This window comes from Colletotrichum lupini, chromosome 1 (assembly GCF_023278565.1).
Source record: "Colletotrichum lupini chromosome 1, complete sequence".
NCBI lineage: Eukaryota > Fungi > Ascomycota > Sordariomycetes > Glomerellales > Glomerellaceae > Colletotrichum > Colletotrichum lupini.
This window is the reverse complement of record NC_064672.1, coordinates 2,088,920-2,113,332: the sequence shown is the minus strand read 5'-3', so window position 1 is coordinate 2,113,332 and position 24,413 is coordinate 2,088,920. Positions and strand designations below refer to the sequence as shown.

Below are 24,413 nucleotides of genomic sequence, written 5' to 3'. Positions count from 1 at the left end.
GCAACGCCGGCGCAATAACGCACATGCACGCTTCTGATCGTGGGGATTCGTAGTCGTACGGAGAAATTGTCGAACGGATATCCCTTCCATGAGCTTTATTACTTGACGCCCGAAATTTATAAAGAACCCGGCCATTTTAACTATATCGTTTGGCTATTTTAACTATACGCTATTATTAAAAAATTTCTACTAGCCGCTATAGCCCGCCTCGAGTACTAGTAAGTAGTAGAAACTTTTTTACTACCTACCTACTTCTATTTCTACTTTTATTACGTACTATTAATTAAACTTAGTAAATTTCTACTTATTTACTTATAACTAATTAATCTTAACTAAATTATTATTATTATTATTACGCCGCCGCCGCTGCTATTAATATTATAATACTTTTTAAATTACTAATTAGAAATCCTAACGGCTACGATACGTATAAAGATCTTTTTATAAATATTACTTCTTTTATAAAAGCTTAAGGATTCGTAATTATTAAGCGCCGCGCTTTTAACTATTATAATAGAGTTCTTTTTTAATTCGACCTCTATTATAATATAAGCGGCTATAATTTACCGAGCTCTATATATTTTTAAAAGATATTTATAAAAGAAAAGGACTATAAGTAGGTAACTAAGGCCGTTAAGTTAAAGATTAGAGGGGACTATTAGTACTTCGAAGTACGAGTTAACTATTATAATTACGAGCCCTTTACTAATCCTATTACTTATCCTTTTTATCGTAAGTGCTTAACTTAATAAAATAAGGAGATTAGTTAAGCTTTTCGAACTACGACTACGGGTAGTCGTAGGGTTATTATTATAATATTTAAAAAGTATTTAGACTACTTATTTAAGTATAAGGATATTAAGAACGATATATAAAAAATATAGCTATAGAGCCTTAATAAGTATATTCTTACCTAGGCCCTTACATTATAAAAGGGATCTTAAAATAGGTTAGAACGCTATTATATCAACCTAATTAACTAAAGACTTAATATAAAAAAAAAAAAAATAGAATAATAAGTAGAAGTTAGCGGGCTAGCTTTTTAAGCTTAGTAATTTAGCTCGTTACGTAATTACTAAGAGCTTAGTTTTATAGTTTAAAGCTAAGCTATAGGGCCTATAGGGCCCTAGTACTTATTATTATAATATTACCCTCCCTTTTATATTAAAAAGCGCTATTCGTAGTACTAAAAAATAAACCTTTAAATTACCCTTTATTTTAATAAATCTATAGCTATAATTATTATTATTATATTATCGTTATCCTTTAGTAATAGCGAATTACTCATTATAGCGGTTTTTATTTATATATTTAAGTTTTATAATAAGCTTTTAGTAATTAAGTATTAGTAATAAAACGCTTAGAGCGCTGCTAATATATACTTAAAGCTCTTTATATTATACTTTATTAGATCCGTATTATACCCCTTTTAATTTATTTAGTACTATAATTTTCCTTTATATAAGTATAATTTAATAATTTTAAAACCTTATACTCTAGTTTACCGTTATTATTAATAATTAGTAGTAGTAAGTCTTAGTTTTACTTAGGTAGTAAGTCGTTAGTAGCCTTTTTTAGTTTATTTAAGTAAAAGACCGGGTATACTTAGCTATTTACTAATAGTTTTATAATTTATATACCCCCCTATCCGGTATTAATAATAGGCTATAGCCCGGCCTACGGCTACTATAGTTTATTGATATTAGTAGATTTTTAATACGAGGTATTAATAAAAACCCGGTTTCTTAGTTTTAAGTCGTCGGGGCGCCGGTAGTAGTTAGTATACCTCTTATATCGTACTTAAGCGACTTTTATATTATTTTATTACGAAGGTAACTTTGTTTACCTTATTATTCGCCTTATTATCAATATTACGTAAGCAAACTATATATCATATTAATCTACGATTTCTATAGATTATTATAGGTATTGATTATATAAGCAATACTGCTTATATAAGCTTACGTGAGCAATGGAAAGTACTAGAAGGTAACTGAATAATTTGGAATTTACTCGAGGCGGAATTACGTACTACGATTACGCATTCACTTACGTATACGCTTATTAATTATATTATAATTAATAAGCAATGGAATATTCTAGTAGGAGGTTTTTATGCTTATATATAGGCGTGTATTTGCCTACCTAGACCTTTCATTAAGTAAGTAACTTCTTATATAGTAATTTAACTATATTACTCTCTTTACTATAAAAACCTCTTTTATATACGCTTATTTCCCCTATATTCATATATTCTTGCTTCTATATAAATATTTACTTTCTATATTCTTTATAAGAATATCCCGTATTACCTCGTTAAAGCTATACGTACTAGATATTTTTAGTAGTCTCTTAGGCCTTATATATCCCCTAGGCTATACGCTATGCGTTAGTATAATTTAGCTTTTTTTTTATAAAACCGAATTAATAAGTTCGTTTAAACTAGTTAAAAAAGAGCTATAATTAATAACTAAATTCTACTTTATATAATAATAGCCCTATAGTTTCGCTAAGCTAAATGGTATAAGTAAAGTCGATTATAAATAATATATTATTCTAGTTATCTTAATATTAATTAATTAGTAATCTTAACTACTATAGGATATACTAGTTTAGTACTTCTATTTAACTATTTATTTAGGGGTAATTAGCTATCGATAGCTATAACTTAACTCTATAAATCTTATAAAGCTCTTTTTAAAAATCGAAAATAAATTAGGGGCCTCGGTTTAATATAATAGTTCTTAATAAGCCGAAAATAAGTAGTACCTATTTATAAAATATTCGGCTTATATTTTTTATTATAGTAGTTTTATAATAAAGAATAAATATCGCCCTCTTATTTAGGTAGTTTATTATTATTTAAATATTATCGGATTTTTTCTAATTAATAAGAATAGTTATAAAGTCGGTAGAAATATATTATTACGGGTAGTTAGGTACTAAAAGTAGCCTTAGCTCCCCCGGGGGCTTATTATACGGCTTTTATAATTAATAATAAGTATAATAGTTTTATATATATTAATAAGTATTTACTATTAGGCCCGGCTAATAATATTATTATTTAATTATTTGAATAACTTTATTATACTTAGGGTAAGCGAGGAGCTTTTATTTATAAACTTTATAAATAATTATAATATAAAAGTTCTCTTTTTCAAGTATTACGAGCTTTTTATTTATTATTAATAATCCGTTATTTTAAATAAATTAGCGCTCGCGCCCTTTAGCTATTAGTACTTATATTAATATAAAGGACGTTATAATAAGGTCTTTATTAAGTTTTAAATTCTTTTTTATTAATAAGTACCCCTAGAGCTTATCTTTTAATAAAAGCGAGCTAACTATAAGTTATAATTAATTAATTACGGTACTTAATAATACCTATAGCTCTATTATAATATTAGAGGATAGTAGTCTTAATAATAAAAGGACTTAGGTCCTATTAGCCTCTTTTAGTACTTATTAAGTATAAATATCCTTTATTTTTTATAATAAGGCGTTAGTTAGTACGTTCTTTTTTTTTAAGTAGTAATAAATTTAAAAATTAAAGTTTATTAACGTACTAACTTAGCGGGCTTATTATAAGTTAAGTAGGCGCTTAGTTATAAAGAATAGTAATAGCTAATAGTTTATAATAATATTAAACCTATACTTATAATTTATAAGCTCTGCGTACTATTCCTCTAGGTATAGTATTATTATTAATATTTTCTTATTATAAATAGCGTAATTAAGCTCTATACTACTTATTATTTTTAAATAAAAGGCTACTAAGTATTATAACCCGTTATTTTTTTATTATTATAATAGCGCTCTAGTATATATTAAGTTAGAGGCGTCCGTTTTTATTTATATTAATAGCTCTAGCCTAAAGTAGTAAAGGATTAGTACCGACGTTAGTATTAATTTTATAATTTTAAAAGCCGTCTCGTAATTAGTATTAAAATTAAAAAGAACTCTTTTATTTATTAATTTTATAAAGGGCCTAGCTAAATAGCCGTAATCCCTTATAAATCTCTTATAAAAGTTATAAAACCTAAAGAAAAACTAAATACCCTTAAGTAATATAAGTAGCTTTTAGTCTTTAATTATAAAGACTTTTTTTATTAAATTATATACTTTTTATAAAAACTACGAAACTTAAATACTTTATAAAAGTAATATTAAATTCGTACTTCTTAATATTTATTTATAAGCTTATTTTTTATAAGTAGTTTAGTATTTTAATAATATACTCTTAGTACTAAAAGGGATCGTTTAAAAAGATTAGGATATTATTTATATACGTTATATAAAAGTTATTTAAGTACTTTATTAATATTTCGTTTATATATCGTTAGTATATAATAAGCCTATTATAAAACCTAAAAAGTACTATTTTATATTTATATAACCCGTAATAGGTTCTAAATATTATTAAGTTCTTAGAGGCTAGGTCGAAATAAATATAATAAAAAGCCTACTTAATATTTAATTTAATAAATACTTTTGCCCTACTTAGTTACGCAAAGGTCTTATTAATAAATAATAATAAATAGCGGTCTTTTTTTATAACTTTATTTAGTTTATAAAAGTTAATATAAAAGCGTAGATTATTATTATACTTTTTTATAAATAATATTAATAACGTAAAAGGAGTATTACTTAGCTTAATAAATCCCTATTATAAGTATTTTAATAAATAAGCTTTTATAGCCTCTAGCTCTAGTACTAACTACTTATATAGAGGGTAATAAGTTAGCTTTTTTTTATTACTATTTAAGAGCTCGATTTTATAATTATATAGTTTATAAAATATAAGTATATTATTAACTACTTTATTAAAAACGTCGGTTTAGGGCCGTAAGTACTTTAATAAATTAGTTATTATAAAATTATAAATAACTTAGTTATCGTTATATAAAAAGTTTACCTCCTCCTTTTTATTTTTTATAATACGGTCTAGCTTATAAAATAATATAAAGCTTATTTTAACGTTATTTTACTTTAAGTTCTTTTTAAATACGGGAGTATTAATAAAAATAATATTTATTTATAACGTTACTAAGTATAGTTTTTATTATTTAACCCTCTCAATAAGGGTAATAGTAGTATTATTAAAGGCGCGTTTTATTTTCTTTATATCCTTAGTTTTATCTAATTACTATATTTAATAAGCTATCGTTTTTAATAAGCATAATAATATTTTAATTAATATACCCTTTACTTACTATTACTAAAGCTTTTAGTTATAATAAGTTATATTTATTTAAAATAGGTCTTATTAATAATCGGCGTCGATTTAATATTATACGTTAATAACTTCCGGGGTATATAGGTCCTTAATATTATTAATAATAATAAAGAGCGTCTTTTATAATAATAAGTCCTTAAGCTATATTAGCTATTAATAGCGAATATTAGGGTTTACCTTATAGTATTTAAACTATTTCTACCCTAAAATTAAGTCGTAGCGGCCTATATTAAACTAAAAGAGGGGTATTTTTAAAAAGACCTATTAATTAATATATAAATTAGCGGTTTATACTATACTAGTATTATTTAATTACTCTTTATTAAACCTAATAATAGGGATTAAGTATAATAATTTATAAAATAGGGTTACGTAAAACTATTATAATAAAAAGATTACGTAGTTATTTATAAATCCGTACTTATTAGCTCTTATATTAAATAAAACTCTTAAGTAAATTCTATATTTATTAAATACTAATATAAGCTCTATTTTAAGGGGCTAATCCCTTATAAGATCCTATAAGTTTACTAAATTAATTACTAATTTTTTATTTTTTTTATATATATTCTCTAGCTAGGAATTTATTTTTATTAGGGGGTTTAGTTTTCTAAACCTAACTTTATTTTAATAAGGCCCGTAGTAACGTTAATAACGGCTATAGTAATCTTTAGCTTTTTAAAATAATTTTTAGAAATATATTTAGTATTATTATAAATAAAATAAGCGCTACTATCCTTAAGCTTTTAATATAAGGCTTTAGGGATCGTTTTATAAGTAGAAGTATAACCTTAGTCCTATTTAGTACTTTTAGTATTTTTTATTATTTTTATTATTTTTATTATTTTTATTATTTTTATTATTTTTATTATTTTTATTATTTTTATTATTTTTATTATTTTTATTATTTTTATTATTTTTATTATTTTTATTATTTTTATTATTTTTATTATTTTTATTATTTTTATTATTTTTATTATTTTTATTATTTTTATTATTTTTATTATTTTTATTATTTTTATTATTTTTATTATTTTTATTATTTTTATTATTTTTATTATTTTTATTATTTTTATTATTTTTATTATTTTTATTTAAGGTCTAGCGAGTCTAGCTAAAAGCCTTAACTACGTAGTCCTTTATAAAAAGGGGCTATATTACGTTAATTAGCTAGGTAACGTACTTAATATATTTTTAAAAAGTAGTTATATTATCTAAGTATTTTAATATAACCTAGTTATAAAAATATATAAGTAGCTTATTATAAAAACGGCGCTTTTATTAAGGGTTTAAACCCTTATTAATACGCGCGAGCTTAATAAATATAAAGCGCTTTTAATAAACGTTTTTAAATATAATTATAAGTACGTTTAGTTTATAGCTAGCGTCGTTTATAATAATCGGGCTAATATAAGCTAACTTGAGCTCATAAAGTAACTACTTAGCTATAATAATCTTATTAAAAGTTAATAATAAGTATATAAACTCTATAACGCTATTTTTAATTTTATTAATAATATACTCTAAGTAATACTTATTTATATTATAATTAGCGTTCTATAAGCGCTTTATAATATACTAGAGCTAATAATCGAACTTAAGGCTAGTATTAATATTTATAAAAATAAGTACTTTAGGCATTTTCTAAGAGCCATAAGTAACGGGATAAGATAAAGCTAAAGTAATCTCGTAGCTATTTTATATCTCTAAGTATATTAATTACTATTTTAATACGCTAAGAATAGTAATATCTTAGACCGAGCTAGCTTAAGAGCCGTTTTTTAATTACTATAGCCTTTTAATTATAACTATATTATTAATATAAGCTTAGGTAAGGGCTTTTTTTATAATATAAAGCTTTATAATAATAATGTACGTAAAGTCGAACTTCTTACGGGTTATTATATATAAACGCTTAGTATTATTATTTAGTTAGCTAATAGTAAAAGCTAGGACCTACTCTAATTAATATTAAATCATACGTATTTTTAGCTACTATTTAATCTATTTAAATAAGGTCTTTTTATCGTTTTTAAAATATAGCTCTTAAATAAGGTCGAGGTCGATATACTACTTAATATTTTTTTTAAAAAGAATATTATTATAAATATAAATAAGCGAGGTAAGCTAGTTAGTTATATTATTAAAATATACTAAGTAATTAGCCTAAGTAATAAAAAGTAAAAAGCGCTCTATTAGCTAGTTAAATAGTATAATTTCTAAGTTAATAACTAAGAGCCTAGCGCCTTTATTAAGGCTTATAACGCTTTATTAAAACTTATAAAAGTAATAACTTTATTAAAAGCCGTTAGTATAAAAAGAGACCTAGCCTCTTTAATTATATTTTCTAATTATTATATTTAGGGGAGGGGGCATATATTTAGGGAGTATTAATTATACTACTTACGCATAATTAATTTAATTAGTTATTACTTAGCTTTTTCGTACGCTTTTTTAATAAGGGTAGTTAGTAATTAATTAATTAAAATATTATTATTCCGTTTTTAAAAAATAGTTAATTAAATAATATTAAGTAGTATTATAAAAGGGATTTTAAAGTAAGTTAGAACGCTATTATATTAACTTAATTAACTAAAGACTTAATATAAAAATAAAAAAATAGTAAGTAAAAGCTAGTAGGCTAGCCCTTTAAGCCTAGCGGTTTAGCTCGTTACGTAACTATTAAGAGCTTAGCCTCGTAGCCTAAGGCTAAGCTATAGGGCCTATAGGGCCCTAGTGCCTACTGCTATAATACTTATTATATTATTTTAAAAGCGTAATATTAAGTATTTTATATAATAACTTAATAACTATATTACTAGCCTCTTCTAAACCTATTTTTATTACGAGGTTATATAGAAGCTCTTTTTAAATATTATTTTACTAAATAATACTTATAAGACTAACCGCTTTAAGATACTACTTATAAACGTAATTAGGGTAGCTAATGTGGGTACCATTTTTAATATAGTATTTTACTTTATTAACTTAGAAGATTACTAAGCTTATAAGTAGGCTTTAGGTTAATTAGAAGACCTCTATACTTAAATTAACGCTTATAAGCCTATTATTATTATTATTAATTTTAAAAAAGTACTAAAAAAAGCCCTTATTACCGTCTAGCCCGATACGTAATAGTAGATCTATATATAATATATTAATAAGAATATTACCCACGAGGTTAAAAAATAATAGATTTATACTAACGGCTCTTAGGTAATTAATAATAACGAAATAATCAGTAGTAATTATATTAACCCCGTTTTTACTAAATTATTAATAAGAGCTTTATTAGAAAAACTAATTACTATCGGCCGGCCCTATAAGATTCTAAATACCTACGTTAGCTTTTTTTTAGTTTAGAAATCTATAATTTATATTAATTTAAAAAGGGACTTTACTAAGGCTTAGAAGTTAATACTTAAAAAGTTTAAATAATAAAAGCCCTTAAATATTTATATTCTTAAGACTTATTTTAGTTAGTATAAGGAGTTCGTAAATTATTAAATTAAATAGTACTATAACCTCGGTATTAAAGTAACTTTTTAAATAGAAAGTAATTATAAAGAGATTAAGAGCTACCTCTTTAACTTAACTATAGGTTTAAAGTTCTTTATAGATCGTATATAATAAATAATTAGTAATTAAAAAGTAACTTATAAGGTCGATCTTACTAAGTAGAGCTCTCGTTAGCTCGTCGAGTTTAGTATTAATAACTATTAAAAAGCTTAAATAAGTAATATATATACCTACTACTTAAGGAAAGCGTTAAGACTTATTATTACGTAGTACTATTTAGTTTATAAAAGGCTAAAAAAGACCGAACCCGACTTATTTTATATAAAATAATTTACTACTTAGTATGGCCTCTCTTATTTATATATTATTTATTAATATTTCGAGCAGAATGACCCTCTCTCATACCTTAACTATAACTACTACTAGTACTTTAGTTATAACTTTATTATTAATAATACCCTATATTAAATCTTAGATCCCCTTGTTATTATACTATAAGGTCGGCTTTATAATAATAAAGTCGATATCCTTATAACTATACTACTATTATAATAGTCTCTTATTAGTATTAATCGTTAATAAGGCTCTTAGGCTACTTAAGTAAAGAATCCTTTATATTAAGAATAACTAGATAAGGGTTAATTTACTAGCTAGTTAGAACTAGGCTTTTAATAAATTACGGTAAATCTCTAACGTTAACTTAATTAAGATCTATACGTAGCGGCTATTACTAAGCCTAAGTAAGGCCGAGGTTAAAGTAGAGGTTATTTATAAAATAGAGGTTACTTATAAAATAAAAGAAGTTAAGGAAATAGAATTATAAATAATATTATTAACGAGGAGTAACGAGGGATTTACGTTACGGTTATTATTAAATAAGTTTAGTAATCCCTCGATCTAAATAATTAATATAAATTATAACCGGGGGATCTTAGTACGGCCATTAATTACTTATAGTTAATTACCGTAATTTTAACGATCGGAATTATTAATTTAAAGAGGCTAATAGGAGGCTAGCTTTTAAATTAGTTATTCTACTTAGTTAGATAATTATATAATTAAATTATTTTAATAAAAAGTACGGTAATTATCGAATTAGCTCGAATCGTGGATTTTTATTAAATTAGCCTAATTAACTTAGGCTAATTCGTAAGTTAGGCTAATTAGTTAGAAAAGTAGGGACTATTAACTGTGGCGTATAATTAAAATAGCTAAACGATATAGTTAAAATAGCCGGGTTTAAGATAAATACCTAAGAGAATATCGACTATAGAAAGAAAAAACATCCATAACAACATCTTACTCCATAACAATCATCTTATAATCATTTCAACATCTTCTTTAACTCACTTTTTCTTGTAAACTACCAAGTTTTCAGCCAATCATCCAAGATGCAGATCACCAGTGTTATGCTCAGCCTTGCCAGTCTCGGCCTGAACGTTCTTACTGTTCAGGCCGGGCCTATTCCTGGCGCTGAAGCTGCTCTGGCGGCGCGCCACGTCTATTCTCCCGATGTTGACGAAGCTCCTGTTGAGAAGCGCCATGTCTACTCTCCTGATGTAGATGAGGCCCCTGTCGCTAAGCGCCACGTCTACAGTGTCGATAAGGACGAGACCGTCGAGAAGCGCCACGTCTACTCGCCTAATGTCGATGAGACCCTCAACAAGCGTCACGTCTACTCGCCTAATATAGCCGAAGCCCCCGTTACCAAGCGTCATATCTACTCCGTCGATAAGGACGAGGTTAAGAAGCGCCACGTCTACTCCCCGGACGTTAATAAGACTCTTAATAAGCGTTACGTCTACTCTATTAATAAGGACGAGGTTAAAAAGCGTTATATCTACTCCCTAGACGTTAATAAGACTTTTAATAAATATTATATTTACTTTATTAATAAGGATGAGGTTAAGAAGCGCTACGTTTACTCCCCCGATATTAATAAGACCCCTATTACTAAGCGCTACGTCTATTTTATTAATAAGGACGAGGTCGAGAAGCGTTACGTCTACTTTCCTAATGTCGATAAGGCCCCCGTTACTAAGCGTTATATCTACTCCGTTAATAAGGACGAGGTCGAGAAGTGCTATATTTACTCCCCGGACGTTAATAAGACTCTTAATAAGTATTACGTCTATTTTATTAATAAGGACGAGGTTAAAAAGCATTACGTCTACTCCCTAAATATTAATAAGATTCTTAATAAGCGTTACGTCTACTTTATTAATAAGGACGAGGTTAAGAAGCGTTATATTTACTCTCTTAATATTAATAAGGCCCCCGTTACTAAGCATTACGTCTACTCTATTAATAAGGACGAGGTCGAGAAGCGTCACGTCTACTTTCCTAATGTTAATAAGGCCCCCGTTACTAAGCGTTACGTCTACTCTATCAACAAGGACGAGGTCGAGAAGCGTCACGTCTACTCTCCTGATGTCAATAAGGCCCCTGTTGCTAAGCGTCACGTCTACTCTGTTGACAAGGACGAGGTCGAGAAGCGTCACGTCTACTCTATCGACAAGGATGAGACTTCTGCCTAAGTTCAAAAGCGGTAGGAGCGAGTCAGAAAAGTCACTGCAGGAGCGGGTTTGCGGCAAAATCGTTTTGGGCGGTATGAATTCTATGGCTTGCTAGCGAGAAGGGGAGATGTAGTGGGGTGTCTCAGCACTTTTGCGAACTTCCAGTGATCAAATGCGTAGCTAGGTTTGTTTAGTTAAAGGTGTCCTTCTTAGAATCACAATAGAATTTCCTTTTCAACATCAGTGTTTTGTTTTGGCAAGCGTCCCTAAATTAAGCGTATCCCCATATGAGCTCTGCAAGCCATGCAATAAACTTCGTTGCTTATCATTTTAAGTCCCCCCTCTTAGCGCTGGTCACACAAGCAAGTATACCAAAACTCAGAAAGAGTAAATCAAGGTGTCTAAGCGCATGGGGGTGAGTAATCGTTTCCGCACGCACGTTTGTTTTATCCGCCAGTCGGGTCTCCGCCAGATAGCCTTGCCCCTGTCCCTTGAAGACTTGATAGTCGTACAGTATTTTAAGGTTTACTATCTTCGTCTGTGGAGAGCTTGCATAGCGCCATGGTGTCTTCGCGATCAAGGCTCGATCGGTCGCTCTCCTACCGACGCTATTTACGAGTACGAGGAAACTGCTCGCTTTATCGGTGCCCTTGCTCTGATGCTGCTTTAATAGCCTTGCCAAGACATTGAACGCTGTGGTCATATTGGGAGAACTATGTTTCTCATGGCGCATCTCGAATGTGGCCTCTTTTGTCTTTTCTTTCTTTTTTTTTTTAATTCCTCATGGTAAATCTGTTCGGTTTATGCAAAAGAATTAGACAGTGAACTTTACTCCACACTATACGTTCGAGTTGTAAACAAGGATTAAATGGCAGATTTCAAATAGAGAATTGGTGCAAAAACATCCAGCTTAGCACCGAGTCATGTTCCTTCCGATGTTGTGGCGTGCCTGAGGATTGATATGATGTAGTCTGAGCTAAGATAGGGATGTGAAATTGCAATCTTGACTCAAGAATTTTGAGGAATGAATGCTTCTCAAGCTCTATCTACAGGTATTCGTCCGGCATCGGGATGAGCGTCTCGTTTCCAGCCGCACACATGGCCGGATGCTCTTCGGGGAGAGCCTCTGTATCGGCCATTTTCACATCAGTGCACTATCAATTCATGTTACATTAGTCAATCTCACTTTGTTAAGCTCTCAGCTGGGGTGACTCACAAAGTATTGCACCTTGCCCGTCGCCGGGTCCTTGGCCTCAAAGTACATGACCCCCATCTCGTTAAGCTTGGTCTCGAAAGGTATCGTAACATTGACGCACACCTGACCAGAGGGCTGGATGGGTAAGTCTTGCAGAATGATATGAGGGAAGTCGTCCCTCTTCTTCGGCACTCTGTTCCGAGTGTAGAGAGCTGTGACAAGGTCTCCAGGATGGCCTGAGAAAGAAAGGAACGTGCGGGAGCTGCGGGCGTAGGCTTGGGGGTTGTGCACGATCTCCCCTTTGGCTGTGTGTTAGATCATGCCAATACTGGGGAGTCTGATGAATTGGAGACTGGAAGGAGAAACTTACGGCAAAACGGGTGGAACTCATCTAATTCTGGCCGAGACGGGAGGTTGGCACCACGAGACGACCATGGGTACTGGACGTGGAAACCTGCATGGGCGGGGGCGGCGGCGGATGCGAGGTTAATACCGGTGCCGAGAGCAAGCAGAAAAGTAAGGACGGTAGGAACGTTAGGCATGATGGATGAGATTTCAAGTGCTGGATCGACATAGGTTCCACGTTGTACGCGGCCATCTGCGGCAGAGAGAGACAGCAAGATGATATAGCTCGTGCCAAGACACCTGACAGTCTACCTCTCAACTGACTTGAGACTGTCGAAAGTCACCGACACGGTCACCCCGGAATGTCAGATAAATTACTCTTGCCGTACTGATCGAGTCAAGTTCTGGTGAAGGTTTGAAACTACAGACGCATTGCAGTCCCACTGCATCATCATCTTTACGTGCTCCTCAATGGCCAGACTGCGCCACACGGTAGTTCCGCGTGTTGAAGCTTTATTCGAACTCATCACCTGTCTCTGTCTGGCTATCTCTGGCCTACTGTGAATCACTCCTGATCTTCTTTTTCATCCACAACTTCCAGTTCTCTCGTCCTTTTCCTCATCGTTCGTCGTCTTACTATCATTTGCCCCCTAGAACGACCTCCCACAATGTTTTCTAAATCAAAGTCGGACACTTCTCAGTACACGCCGCTCTCCCGACCAGGCGGTGGCGAGGGTTCTAGCTCTAGCACATCTCTTGGGAAGCGCTCATCTTCCGAGGATGATGACGACCACCCCCTGTTGGAAGCCTCTAAGAATCTTCCAGGTCTCCAGGCAGCCAAACACTGGCAGCTTCCCAAGCTCATCCTCTACTTTTCCTTGGCTTTAGCCTTGCTATCATGCGCCAACATCGCTCTGCTTCCTGCGACGCTGTCGAACTACGCAGCTTACCCTTATACAGACTCTGAACTCAATGCCCTTCCCTACGGTGACGCCAGACTAGGACTTGACAGAGCAGCCAAGATTCTTCGCCCTCCCAGAGAGTATCTTCGCGCCTGGCCGGACAGAGTGGTGCGAGTGAGCCGCAAGTTGAAGAATTCAGTGTGGGGAAATGGGCCGCAGGTCTATGTGACTGTCGAGGTACGCGCAATTTCCTACCATCTCATTCTCACTATCTGCGGTTCAAACAAGAATTCTGATGTGAAAAAAAAAAGGACTCAACTATCATGCGCTTCCCGGTTCCTACCGCTGGTATCAACGCTTGCGCAATCAACTGGCTCGCGCCTCCGGAAAATTCCACGCGCATCAAGGACCTGACTACCAAGGGAGACATTTCCGAAATTGAAGTCTGGCAGCTTATTGCGCCCTCAGCCCCTTCGAAGCCAGGCTCTTCCACAAACATGGACGAGCTCGACTACGACACCGTGTCGTACTCGGCTCTCCCTGTGCGCGGCGAGCTGCTCGGCGTGCTGGATCTCACCGTGAAACCGAATAGCACGACGGTGGAGTTTGCCTGCCCTAGCGGGGCAGAAAATCTTGTGGTAGAGTTGAAGTGCCAGCGCGTGGCGTGTCATGTCAGCTTCATGCATCTGGACACCATGCTGCCGCGATTTGGGTTTGAGTTGGTGAGGAAGAGGGCGTGAGGTGGATGACGGACTGACTAACGGGCTGGGGGCAGAATATGCACAGACATTTGACAATGGAATTGGCCATGGCTGGTGGTGGGCAGCACGTTTTGTTCCTGAATCCTTGGAGGGGTGAACCTAACACAAACACGAAAGGCCAGGTCTCACCCTACATACTTAGTACAAGAGTCCACTGCCCCCAACGATAGCTTCTAGAAACAAGAATCCACCATATATTTCATCACTTTACCCTCCTTGGCAGATCACAGGACACTAATCCCTGCTGTAATTCTCGATCACCCATCTGGAACTCACTCAACTTACACGCTCAACAACATGTCCACTCAACTTGACGCTGCTTCCATTGCTCGTGTTTCCTTGCACGACCCCAAGCACTTCGATGTCCAACTCATCCAAACCGCTCACCGCCTGGCTCTCCTACAACATTGGGATATTCCAGCAAGCTCCAAAATCTTGGAACTAGGATGCGGTCAGGGAGATTGCACAACCGCTCTCGCCACTGTTGTGGGTGAGCAAGGCACCGTGGTGGCTGTTGACCCGGCGTCGCTGGACTATGGTGAGTTCTTGCTGCCTTGTGTAACTTTTCTTAGTAGCCTCGGCAGGTAGGCAATCTAATCACTCGCGTAGGTGCCCCGTACACTCTCAAGCAAGCACAGGATCACATCTCACAAGGTCCGCTTGGCAATCGTATCAACTGGGTTCAACAAAGCCCTCAGGACTATCTTTCTTCCCTCACTTCATCCAGCGACGCCAAAGTCTTTGACGCAACAGTCCTTGCTCATTGCCTATGGTACTTTTCCTCCCCCTATCTCATTCTAGAAACCTTCCGTGCCATCAGACAGCACAGCAAACGTCTTCTCCTTTCCGAATGGTCCCTGGAAGCAACGAATGCTGCTGCCCGGCCTCACGTTCTAGCCGCCCTCACCCAAGCAGCGCTAGAGTGCCGCAAAGGCGAAGAGAGTATCTCCAACGTCCGCACTGTTCTAGGCCCAAAGCGCCTCACAGAACTCGCTGTCGCGGCCGGCTGGAAACTGAAGAAGGAGAGCCGCGTGCAGTGCGGCGAAGGTCTTCAGGACGGACAGTGGGAGGTTTCTGCCTGTCTTGGATCCGGTTTTGCGCGTGAGGTAGAGGAGCGTGTCAAGGATGAGCGGGAGCGCGCCGTGGTCTTTGCGTTACGTGATGCTTGCGAGGCGAGTTTGGACGGTGTGCCCGGGGGTAAGAAGGGAGTTGCTGCCATGGATGTTTGGGTCGCGAGCTTCGTCTGAGCTTTTTCTCCCTCGCTTTTCGTCTGATTATGTGAACCTTAGAATAGTACCCGAAAAGAATAGAGGAGTCCGTGTCACATGTAGTTTAGGGTTGCTCGAGTCAATCACCCGAAAGGCGGCGGCAAATAAAGGGAAGCTAAATCTACAATACGTCTAGCATTTCCTAAAACACGTGCTTGGTGAGCTCCTATGTACAACAGAAGGGTCAAATCTTGGATTATATATCATACTATCTTGCAGGAGGGTATTATATGGATTCTACGGGGTACTGTATGCGGTCATGTAATTTTAGCGCGATGTAGTCGCCTTTCGCCTCACTTGAGGACATCACGGCGTAAAATGGGACAAACAAACAAACAAACAAAAGCGAGACCGAGCTACGGCCAGAAAATAGATTACACCAAGTCTAACGTCTGCTTCTTAGCGATCTAGGCCCGAGGAGTTCTCATTGCTATCTGCAGACTATACTGGATTCATACATTGCACATGCGTAGTGTAGTATGTCGCAATAGTCATTATATCTGACGGAAGTTAGCGTGGGGGTCGTTCATTTTACTTTGGTCCCTCTGCACTTTGCATAATGCAATGCTGAGCAGTGATCATGATGCATGCCGTGGCGGTTTCCAGTCGAATCACCGCTTGTAGTTAGTTGAGCTGAGCGTACCACGCTTCATCAATGGCCCGTGGAGACGCGCGCCATGCTTCAAGTGGCTTTTGAGTTCCGTACTGGGCCAATTGTCAATGGTATTTGCAAGTTCTTGATGTAGCAATGACCTGACTCGCGGGTAGTTTAGAGAATAACCCGAAGTAAGTACGCAATCCAGGCGTCCGGTCAAATCTCACATGGAGTTTGGGCTGATCTCAGCGAGCCAGACAACTGGTATTGGCCTATCTCTACCTCTTCATGACGTTGCTGTCTCGTCTGAAAGATACAGGAACCAATTTTGTTAACGACATCCTTGCAAGACTCCTTGTTCTAAAATTGAACTGGGATTTACGAATTAGAGAGAGAAGCAGATCAGCCCCCAGAAAGCACCCAGCCCCATGGGTGGTAGTCATTTGGTACGGATGAAATAAAATTACCCCCAGCAAGGATCCCGCCAATTCAGGTCATAAGACTTCCTCGGGAGTCGGTGGCCAATTCTGCGTTCTAACTCCCCGGACAACAAGAAACCCTGGAGCGATATGCGGACGCTGACCCCCGCCGCCCCGCGTTGCTATCAGGCCAAACCGAGGCGGGCTGGTAAGCCCCAATTGACCGTGGTGGAGCTGTGGAACACTTGAGGTTTACGAATTTACGGAGTATTCGTACAAGGTCGGAGCCCCGTCTCGGCCGAAATTTGACTGGTGATGCCGGGGAGCCTTTCCGAGAGGTCTTTCCAGGTTCCTCTTTAGCCGCGCCCACATGTGCTCTATCCGCGCATGGAGCCTTGTGTATGTACTATCCGGAAGGAATGTAGTTGGTTCAAAGCCGGAACCCGGTCGTGTCTGCCCCACACTCCGGCGTAAGGTTTCGCATCCGGGCCAACGTTTGCCATGGACCCCGCCGCCAGACAACGGTGTGACCGTGCGGCCGCCATGAATCAGTTCTCAATCACATAACCGAGATATCTAGCCATGTTTGATATTCTGAAGGACGAATGAGGGAAGTGATCTACAGATATCAGCTAAGGTGGTTTCTGCTAATGGCAATCGACGGGAATAAGGTTTGATGTCAGCCTTTATCTTGAGCAAGGACATCCATTGCCAGACAAATGCTGTTACGCTGTTCTTCACAGATTAGGGGGGTGCGGCAAGTCGTAAATCGAAAGTCAATCGATTGGTGGAGCCGATCTTTACGGCTGTCAGTGCTTCTCACTTGCTAGGATCGCCGTATCTCAAGTTGCTGGGGTCACATCCTGTTGCGGGTTAACGTCGATTTAAGCTTTCGCTCACGCCTCATTGTTTGGCAAGCTTGGCAAGGAGGCCACAGCGCTCCACAAACGCCGTCGCACCGAGGGCGGCCGTCATGAATCAGGGACTCGGACGGCCCGCACAGCCGTTGTCCGCGGCTGTCAACGGATCTCAGCTTCGCTGGGGCTTCTATTGCGGGAAAAGGGTGCTTGTTGAGGCAATGCTTACCGCTCAGCTGACGCTCCGGCGAGGATAAAGCTACTGCTTGTAGTACACAACGATCCCCTGGCTTTAATGTGACTATGGGCTAGAGCCGCGCCGCACGGTTTCCACCCATGCTTTGACGATAACCTCCCCTTCCTCGGCTCTGTCCAAGGTTGTTGATGATTCAAAGGGTCGCTTGGTATTTTGAGCATGACCTACCGAGTCTGGTCAATCATTGTCTCAATTCCAATTATAGAGAGAAGTTCTTGGCTAGACCATAAGGTTCACAATGCAAGACAACTTTGCTATTGAGATTCGTATACGCGGCAAGATTACTCAAGGCTAGTTATTCATGCACACTTGGGAGGGGGGGGGGGGGGGGGGGTGGGTCTGGACTCCAGAGATACCACTGCATTTGCGGCGAGGTCACCGGCGAGGGGAGCGAAAGGCCTGGTGCTCCGGCTTTGAACTGTCAAATGGATGCCTCCGAGCGAAAACGATTGACAATGCCGATAGCTTCCCCACCAACTTGATGCAGACAGCCTCTCGTCCTAAAGCATTCCCATCATACTCTGCCACGATTGGTCGTTACTGCTACTCCCTGCATGGGAGTTGTCCCCTCCGTGACTACCATCACCACTGCCACCTCCATTGTTGTTACTGCCGTCACCGCCACCTCCATTACCTCCAGAGGTATCAAGCCCTGCGGAGCCTGTGTCTACAGGAAATCCGCTCCCACCGTCACTGAAACCCCACCCTCCATCTATAATAGACTGTTCAAAACCCGATAGACCCGTAGCATCGCATAAACAGTCGCAGTCACCTGTATCTTCATTCGCTTCAAAGTCGACTTCTACGTAGGATCCGTCACATTGTTCCGGAACCAAGTCTTCAGGTAGCCAGTCCCCGATTCCCATGCTAGAGGTGGCGTTCATATCGATGCCGGGGCCTCGATATGGACCATGAGGATGCGGCGTTTTAGATTCCGCCCTTCGCTTTGCGTCCTCGATGATCTCGTCTACGTGCTCTGATCGAAAGTCACGTAGCGCCGTGTAAGCCGCCACTTGCCCATCGTGATTCAGGTCAGCCCAGTCAGCCAGAGTGCAGTGGTGGTACATGTCATGCTCGTAGAGGTAACTCATGGGCTGGGCCCGGTGGATGCCTGCAAGCTTTATGCGATCGTGGATGATGAGAGGGCCATGCGGCTGGACGACAAGCCTGCCTGCTCTCTTTTTAATTGAGTTTTGCTATCCGGGCAGTACTGTTTGGCTATCCGGGCAGTAATCCACCTTTTGGACCAATCAGAACCTGCCGTTAAAACTCTAAACCTTTTTACCCCGCTGCACCTACCCACGGGCTACCTAGCGCATATACGCCGTAGTTATAATAGCTATAAGTACGTACTATCGTAATTACCTATAGTCGTAATTACTTATAGTCGCAATTACCCACAGTTATAATTACTTATAGAAATAAGTAATTAAATAGGTAATTAAATAGGTAATTAAGTAGGTAATTATAACTATAAGTAATTACGACTATAAGTAATTACGACCGTAAGTAATTATAACTATAAGTAATTACGACTATAAGTAATTATAACTATAAGTAATTACGACTATAAGTAATTATAACTATAAGTAATTACGACCGAACGTACCTACGGCTACTTTATATAACTACGCCAAATAGCCCGTATATCCCATCGATTACTACAAAGCGACAGTATATCCGAGTGCGGAGGAAGAACTAATTAGGCGTTATTCCGATTTATTTCCACTATATCCGTAAATTAAAAAATTCATATCTCGGAGAATTTAGAGAAAAGCTAGAGACTATTGTACTGTCGCCTTGTAGCAGTCGATGGGATAGGTATAGCGGGTATGGGTATAGGGTTATGGCCCGAGCTCTATAGCTATAAGCCCTCATTGGTCTAAAAAGTGGACTACTGCCCGGATAGCCAAACAGTACTGCCCGGATAGCAAAACTCTTTTAATTTGCTGTCGTAAAGTAGTCACGCGACCCTTGTGGAATATGGTTCGGTCTGTAGAGGTGTCTTCGAAAGGCAGCCCGCGAGCTTTGAAATTCCATCGACACCTGTCACGGAAAACCTGTGATCGATGCATCGCAACTCCCATGCTGCCAAGGACCTGAAACGCTTCAAGTACGCGGTGTCTGTTTTCCTCCCAGTCATGGTCGGCCATCTGAATTTGATTGTCTTTCCCAGTGACTGGAGATGGAGCATAGAAGCGACGTTCCCTGAGAAGGTGAAACTGCGCTACTGACCATGCATCAAACGGAAAGGCCCAAAGATGCTTAGCCAACGAACAATCCCCACACTTCTTTTGCGGGTGATCGGCCTCCTCCTTGAGAGTGCGCGCTTCGGTACAGTCCCATGGAAAGAGGCCTTGGTGTCGAAATATCGGCGCTCGAAAGCCTCCCCAATCGGTCCAGTACTCTACCAAGCTGTCAACGATGTCCGTGTCGTTGTGGTGGGCGAATCGGCGGAATCGAAGGAGAAACTCCTCAGTGTGACCGTTCGCGGATGTCGCTTTTGAAGAGGGAGCTACCCGCCTAGTGAGTCCATCGTGGCAACCGATCCGGCTTACAAAGCTCATTAAGTATTGAACTTGAGATGCCTGACCGTTATGTTTCTTCTCCTTGCAGTGTCGGTGATAGACCATGAAGCTGCCGAATACGTTGCGGTCTATCAGGGCATCACAGAAATTTTGGCAGTTGTTGCTTCCCATGTTCCACTCTGAGATGAAGGCCAATTTTTTGTTCAATTTCAGAGTGTACTCGTTTTGGATAATCAACATGCATAGGTGCGTGAAAAGTAGATTTTGGGGACAAGGGGAGAAAGAAAGTAGAACCAACCAAGGGGCAAACTTTCGTCGAAAAGTTTGTTGACGATGGAATGAATGTAGAGCTCGACACGCTCATGTAGAAGTGTACGGAGCTTCTCGAGAATTTTCTTTCTTGCCTTGGACTTTTTCTGTTCGTGCTTCGATCCTTTCCCTACATGTAGGACGCCTATATAATCTAGACTGGCCTTGGCCACATCTTTGATAATTTCGGCCTCGGCATCACGATCCTCTTCTCTCAGACTCCAGAATGGACTGCCTACTATCTGTTTCATAAAGGCCTTCACTCGGCGGTTTCTCAGTATATGCCTCTCTGTCTTGAACAGCTGTCTATCTTTGCTGAGAGCGAAGCACCTGGTCACTGAGCTTGTAGGAGTATCTACGGGATGCAACTGAAGACGATCTCGAACCGTGAACAGCACGCCACCCATGGATCTGAAAGAACAAATGTAAGAAAGAATCCTCAATCAACACAAAAAGAGGGGCCAGAGAAAAAATGGTACAAACTGAGGAACTCCATTTTCGATTAGCAGCGGGCCCATCATCAGACTCATATGGGTGTTCCCATACGGGACATGCTCGTGAATCCTTGTAATCTTGGCTGCAGTCTTGGTGACAGCAGTGATTGGATGACCGCGAACGTCACCCTTTTTGCTGTCCTCTAACACGCCAAGACCGCAGACTTCAGCCAGCTTCGAGGAACAATGTTGTGACTTGAGCCTGATCAAAGGACACAGCGGGTAATGACGGGCGCGGTCATTCTGGTCGAAAGGATACAGTTCTTTTGATTGGTCAGACTCAGCATCGCCACCGGCACATTAACACAACTCCCTCGCCTGTTCGTCGGATAGACAGGATGACAAGACACAGCTCTTGTGGAACTTGCGTACTTTCTCAGAGTCGTGCTTGCAATCGGGGTGTCGAGCGCAAGTCTCACAAAAGACCGGAGCTTGCTCTAGATATGATGACTTGTCACACGGACAATCGGCACCGCACCGACAATGGATACCCTGGATGGCTTGCTTGCACTCAGTGCATTAGAGGGCGGAGAAGTTGATTGGGTTCTGGCTGTGTTCATCAGATCTGGGTACCACAATGGAGAATTAAAAGAGAGCTTAGTCAATAATAATTCTTCTATTAGTATCCCTATTATAAGGTAGTTAGTTCGAACCGTAGTTAACAAAAAGATTAATTAAACTATATAAATATTTATATAAGTATAAAAAGGAGGTTTTAACTATAAGTTAGGCTAGCTACGATAATTATAAATAGGGCCCTTAATTAGCCCCTACGTAATTAGTTATATACTATAATTAAATTAGACTTCTAATCTAATACTAACTTTTTTTTTTATTAATTTATTTATTATAATTAGAGGTTTAATTCGACCTTAGGTCCGTTTACTAAGTCGTTTCTTTTTATTTCTTTTTTTTATTCTTTTTATATAACCTATCTTTTTATTTATATATTAACTTTTTTATTACTTACGAGTTATTCTAACCCTTTATTAAATATTATTTTTATAAAAGCGTTAGCGAGGTTATTATTATTATTAATCTAACGGATTTTAAATATCTTGCGCTTTTTATATAATTACCTAAGGGCTATAATATTAATTATAAGCCTCTTTTCTTTTATTATCCTTAATTTAATAAAGTATTCGTATAGTAAGTAAAAATCTATATAAATAACTATTAGGATTAGTAAAAGGCTAAGTTAATTAGTAATTTTCTTTAGTATTATTAAAATTACGTAAAAGAGGTTAACGCCGTTAATTATACTATAAACTTTTAATATTAATATACTTCTCGTTACTTACTTATTTTTAATTAATAAGTAGTAGATTATATTATTATATATAATAAATTCGCTCTTATTTATACTCTTATTAACTAAGATAATAATATACCCTAATTACGAAATAAGGTCGTTATTATTTATAAATAACCTATTAATAAAAATATAAAGCTTATTAATCGTAAAGTTAATTAGGTAATAAACGAGGCCTTGATTAAGATTCGTTTATTACTACTTAAGCTACTTATTAAGTACTTTAACGTTTTATTTAATTAGATTTATAGCCTGCGCTACTTTAGTATAGTTAAATATTATTTTAAATTAATAAATATTTATAATATATACCCCTTACGTAAGCTTAGTTTTATACCGCTTTTTAACGTTAGTTATATTTAGATTAACGAGGTTAATCTTTTTACCCTACTCTTTTTATTAAAAAACGACGGTTTCTTTTTTAATAATAAAAATCTTATTATCAAATACTAAGGGGGTATTTATTATAAAGACCTCTTTTAGTTTTATTATAAAGCCCGCTTTTTAAAGCTCTTTATTCTCTTTTTTTATAAAGTTAATATTAGATAGGCTTAATATATCGTCGGTTTATATTTTAATAATTTTAAATTAGTTACCTTTATACTTAGAAATTAGTAAGTATAGGTTATATATAAATATAATTATTAATAATTAATTAATATAAAAATCGTAGTATATAGCTTATTAATAAGTACCCGATTTTACGAGCCTATATAGTAACTTAAATACTTTAATAATCGTACATTTTAAGTACTTACTAACTATTTCCTTTAGTAAATAGGCTAGGATTTTCTTTATAAGCCCTATAGCTGATTAGGTATAGGCCTAGGTAATATTACGGCTCTAAATCTTATATCCCTTTTTTATAATAATATTATTAATACTATTATTAACCGTTAGCTATAGTATTATATAATAAGTAATTATATAAATAGCGTTGCTTTTTTAATATTACCGTACCCCTAAATTATATACTTAGACTTCTTATATAGCTAGGGTATTCTTTTTTTTTAATCTTATAAACTATTCGTAATTTAAATATATAGAGGCTTATATACTTTTCTAAGTTATAAAAGATAAATTAATAAACCCCTCGATTATAAAAAGTATTTACTTTAATAAGATCTAATCTTTTATATAGCTTTTTAGTAATTATAATTATACTTTTCTCACGTAATTTAATTATTAGCTCGAAATTAGCTTTTTTTATGATTATATAAAAAGTATTAATTACCTCGTTATTAATAATAAATTACTATATTAGGGCTTACCGTTATAGCCTTCTACGACGTCTTATTAATAATATTAATACCTTTTTAATAATTTCCTCTTCTTTATTATTTATTAATATTATTACGACGATCTTATTAAGGATAATTCCTTATATTTTTATTATAGGTTATATAGTTTCCCCTAGCTCTTCTTTTTTTTATAAGTTAGAAATTACCTCGCTAAGATTTATATAATATAGTCTAATTACCGTAATTAATACTTCGAGGGACTAGTTATAATCCTTTATAATTATATACAATCGCTCGTTAATAAAAATTAATTTATATAGCCTAGCTTATTATTAAGTAATTTTGCGCTATACTCGTATATCCGAATTTAATAATATATTTAAATTACTTCTTATATCGGGCCTATTATATATAATAATTACCTTATTAACTTACCTTTTTATACTTATTTTACGTAGTACTCGTATTACTTTTTTAATTACTTAGGCTTATTAGCTTATATTTAGTAATAGTAATAAAGCTAAGGTCGTTTTTAAATATACTCTAAATATTAATAGCGTTAATATAAGCCCGTTAGGCCCTATAGTATTATTATAATATTTAAGTACTATTTAGAGGTATTCGTTATTAATAAAATTAGGATTTTCCTTTTTAATAATT

The 24,413-nt window shown here is 35.9% G+C and overlaps 5 protein-coding genes across 5 annotated transcripts; 2 read left to right on the top strand and 3 right to left on the bottom strand.

Moving 5' to 3' along the window:
- Positions 1 to 10,146: 10,146 nt before the first annotated feature.
- Positions 10,147 to 11,292, top strand: CLUP02_00580 (uncharacterized protein; the record flags this gene model as incomplete). The annotated part of the gene is made up of 1 exon (XM_049279627.1): positions 10,147 to 11,292. One exon carries the CDS (start codon positions 10,147 to 10,149, stop codon positions 11,290 to 11,292), a length of 1,146 nt encoding a protein of 381 aa, XP_049135584.1.
- Positions 11,293 to 12,317: 1,025 nt separating this feature from the next.
- Positions 12,318 to 13,008, bottom strand: CLUP02_00579 (uncharacterized protein; the record flags this gene model as incomplete). Its single annotated transcript, XM_049279626.1, has 3 exons — positions 12,318 to 12,425; positions 12,488 to 12,771; positions 12,837 to 13,008. The coding sequence occupies 3 exons, from the start codon at positions 13,006 to 13,008 to the stop codon at positions 12,318 to 12,320; spliced, it is 564 nt and encodes a 187-aa protein (XP_049135583.1).
- Positions 13,009 to 13,479: 471 nt separating this feature from the next.
- CLUP02_00578 (uncharacterized protein) lies at positions 13,480 to 15,721 on the top strand (the record flags this gene model as incomplete). The annotated part of the gene is made up of 5 exons (XM_049279625.1): positions 13,480 to 13,950; positions 14,025 to 14,435; positions 14,489 to 14,531; positions 14,698 to 15,012; positions 15,084 to 15,721. The coding sequence occupies 5 exons, from the start codon at positions 13,480 to 13,482 to the stop codon at positions 15,719 to 15,721; spliced, it is 1,878 nt and encodes a 625-aa protein (XP_049135582.1).
- Positions 15,722 to 18,369: 2,648 nt separating this feature from the next.
- On the bottom strand, positions 18,370 to 18,960 carry CLUP02_00577 (uncharacterized protein; the record flags this gene model as incomplete). The annotated part of the gene is made up of 1 exon (XM_049279624.1): positions 18,370 to 18,960. One exon carries the CDS (start codon positions 18,958 to 18,960, stop codon positions 18,370 to 18,372), a length of 591 nt encoding a protein of 196 aa, XP_049135581.1.
- Positions 18,961 to 19,743: 783 nt separating this feature from the next.
- Positions 19,744 to 21,236, bottom strand: CLUP02_00576 (uncharacterized protein; the record flags this gene model as incomplete). Its single annotated transcript, XM_049279623.1, has 3 exons — positions 19,744 to 20,576; positions 20,696 to 21,117; positions 21,190 to 21,236. 3 exons carry the CDS (start codon positions 21,234 to 21,236, stop codon positions 19,744 to 19,746), a joined length of 1,302 nt encoding a protein of 433 aa, XP_049135580.1.
- Positions 21,237 to 24,413: the final 3,177 nt, after the last annotated feature.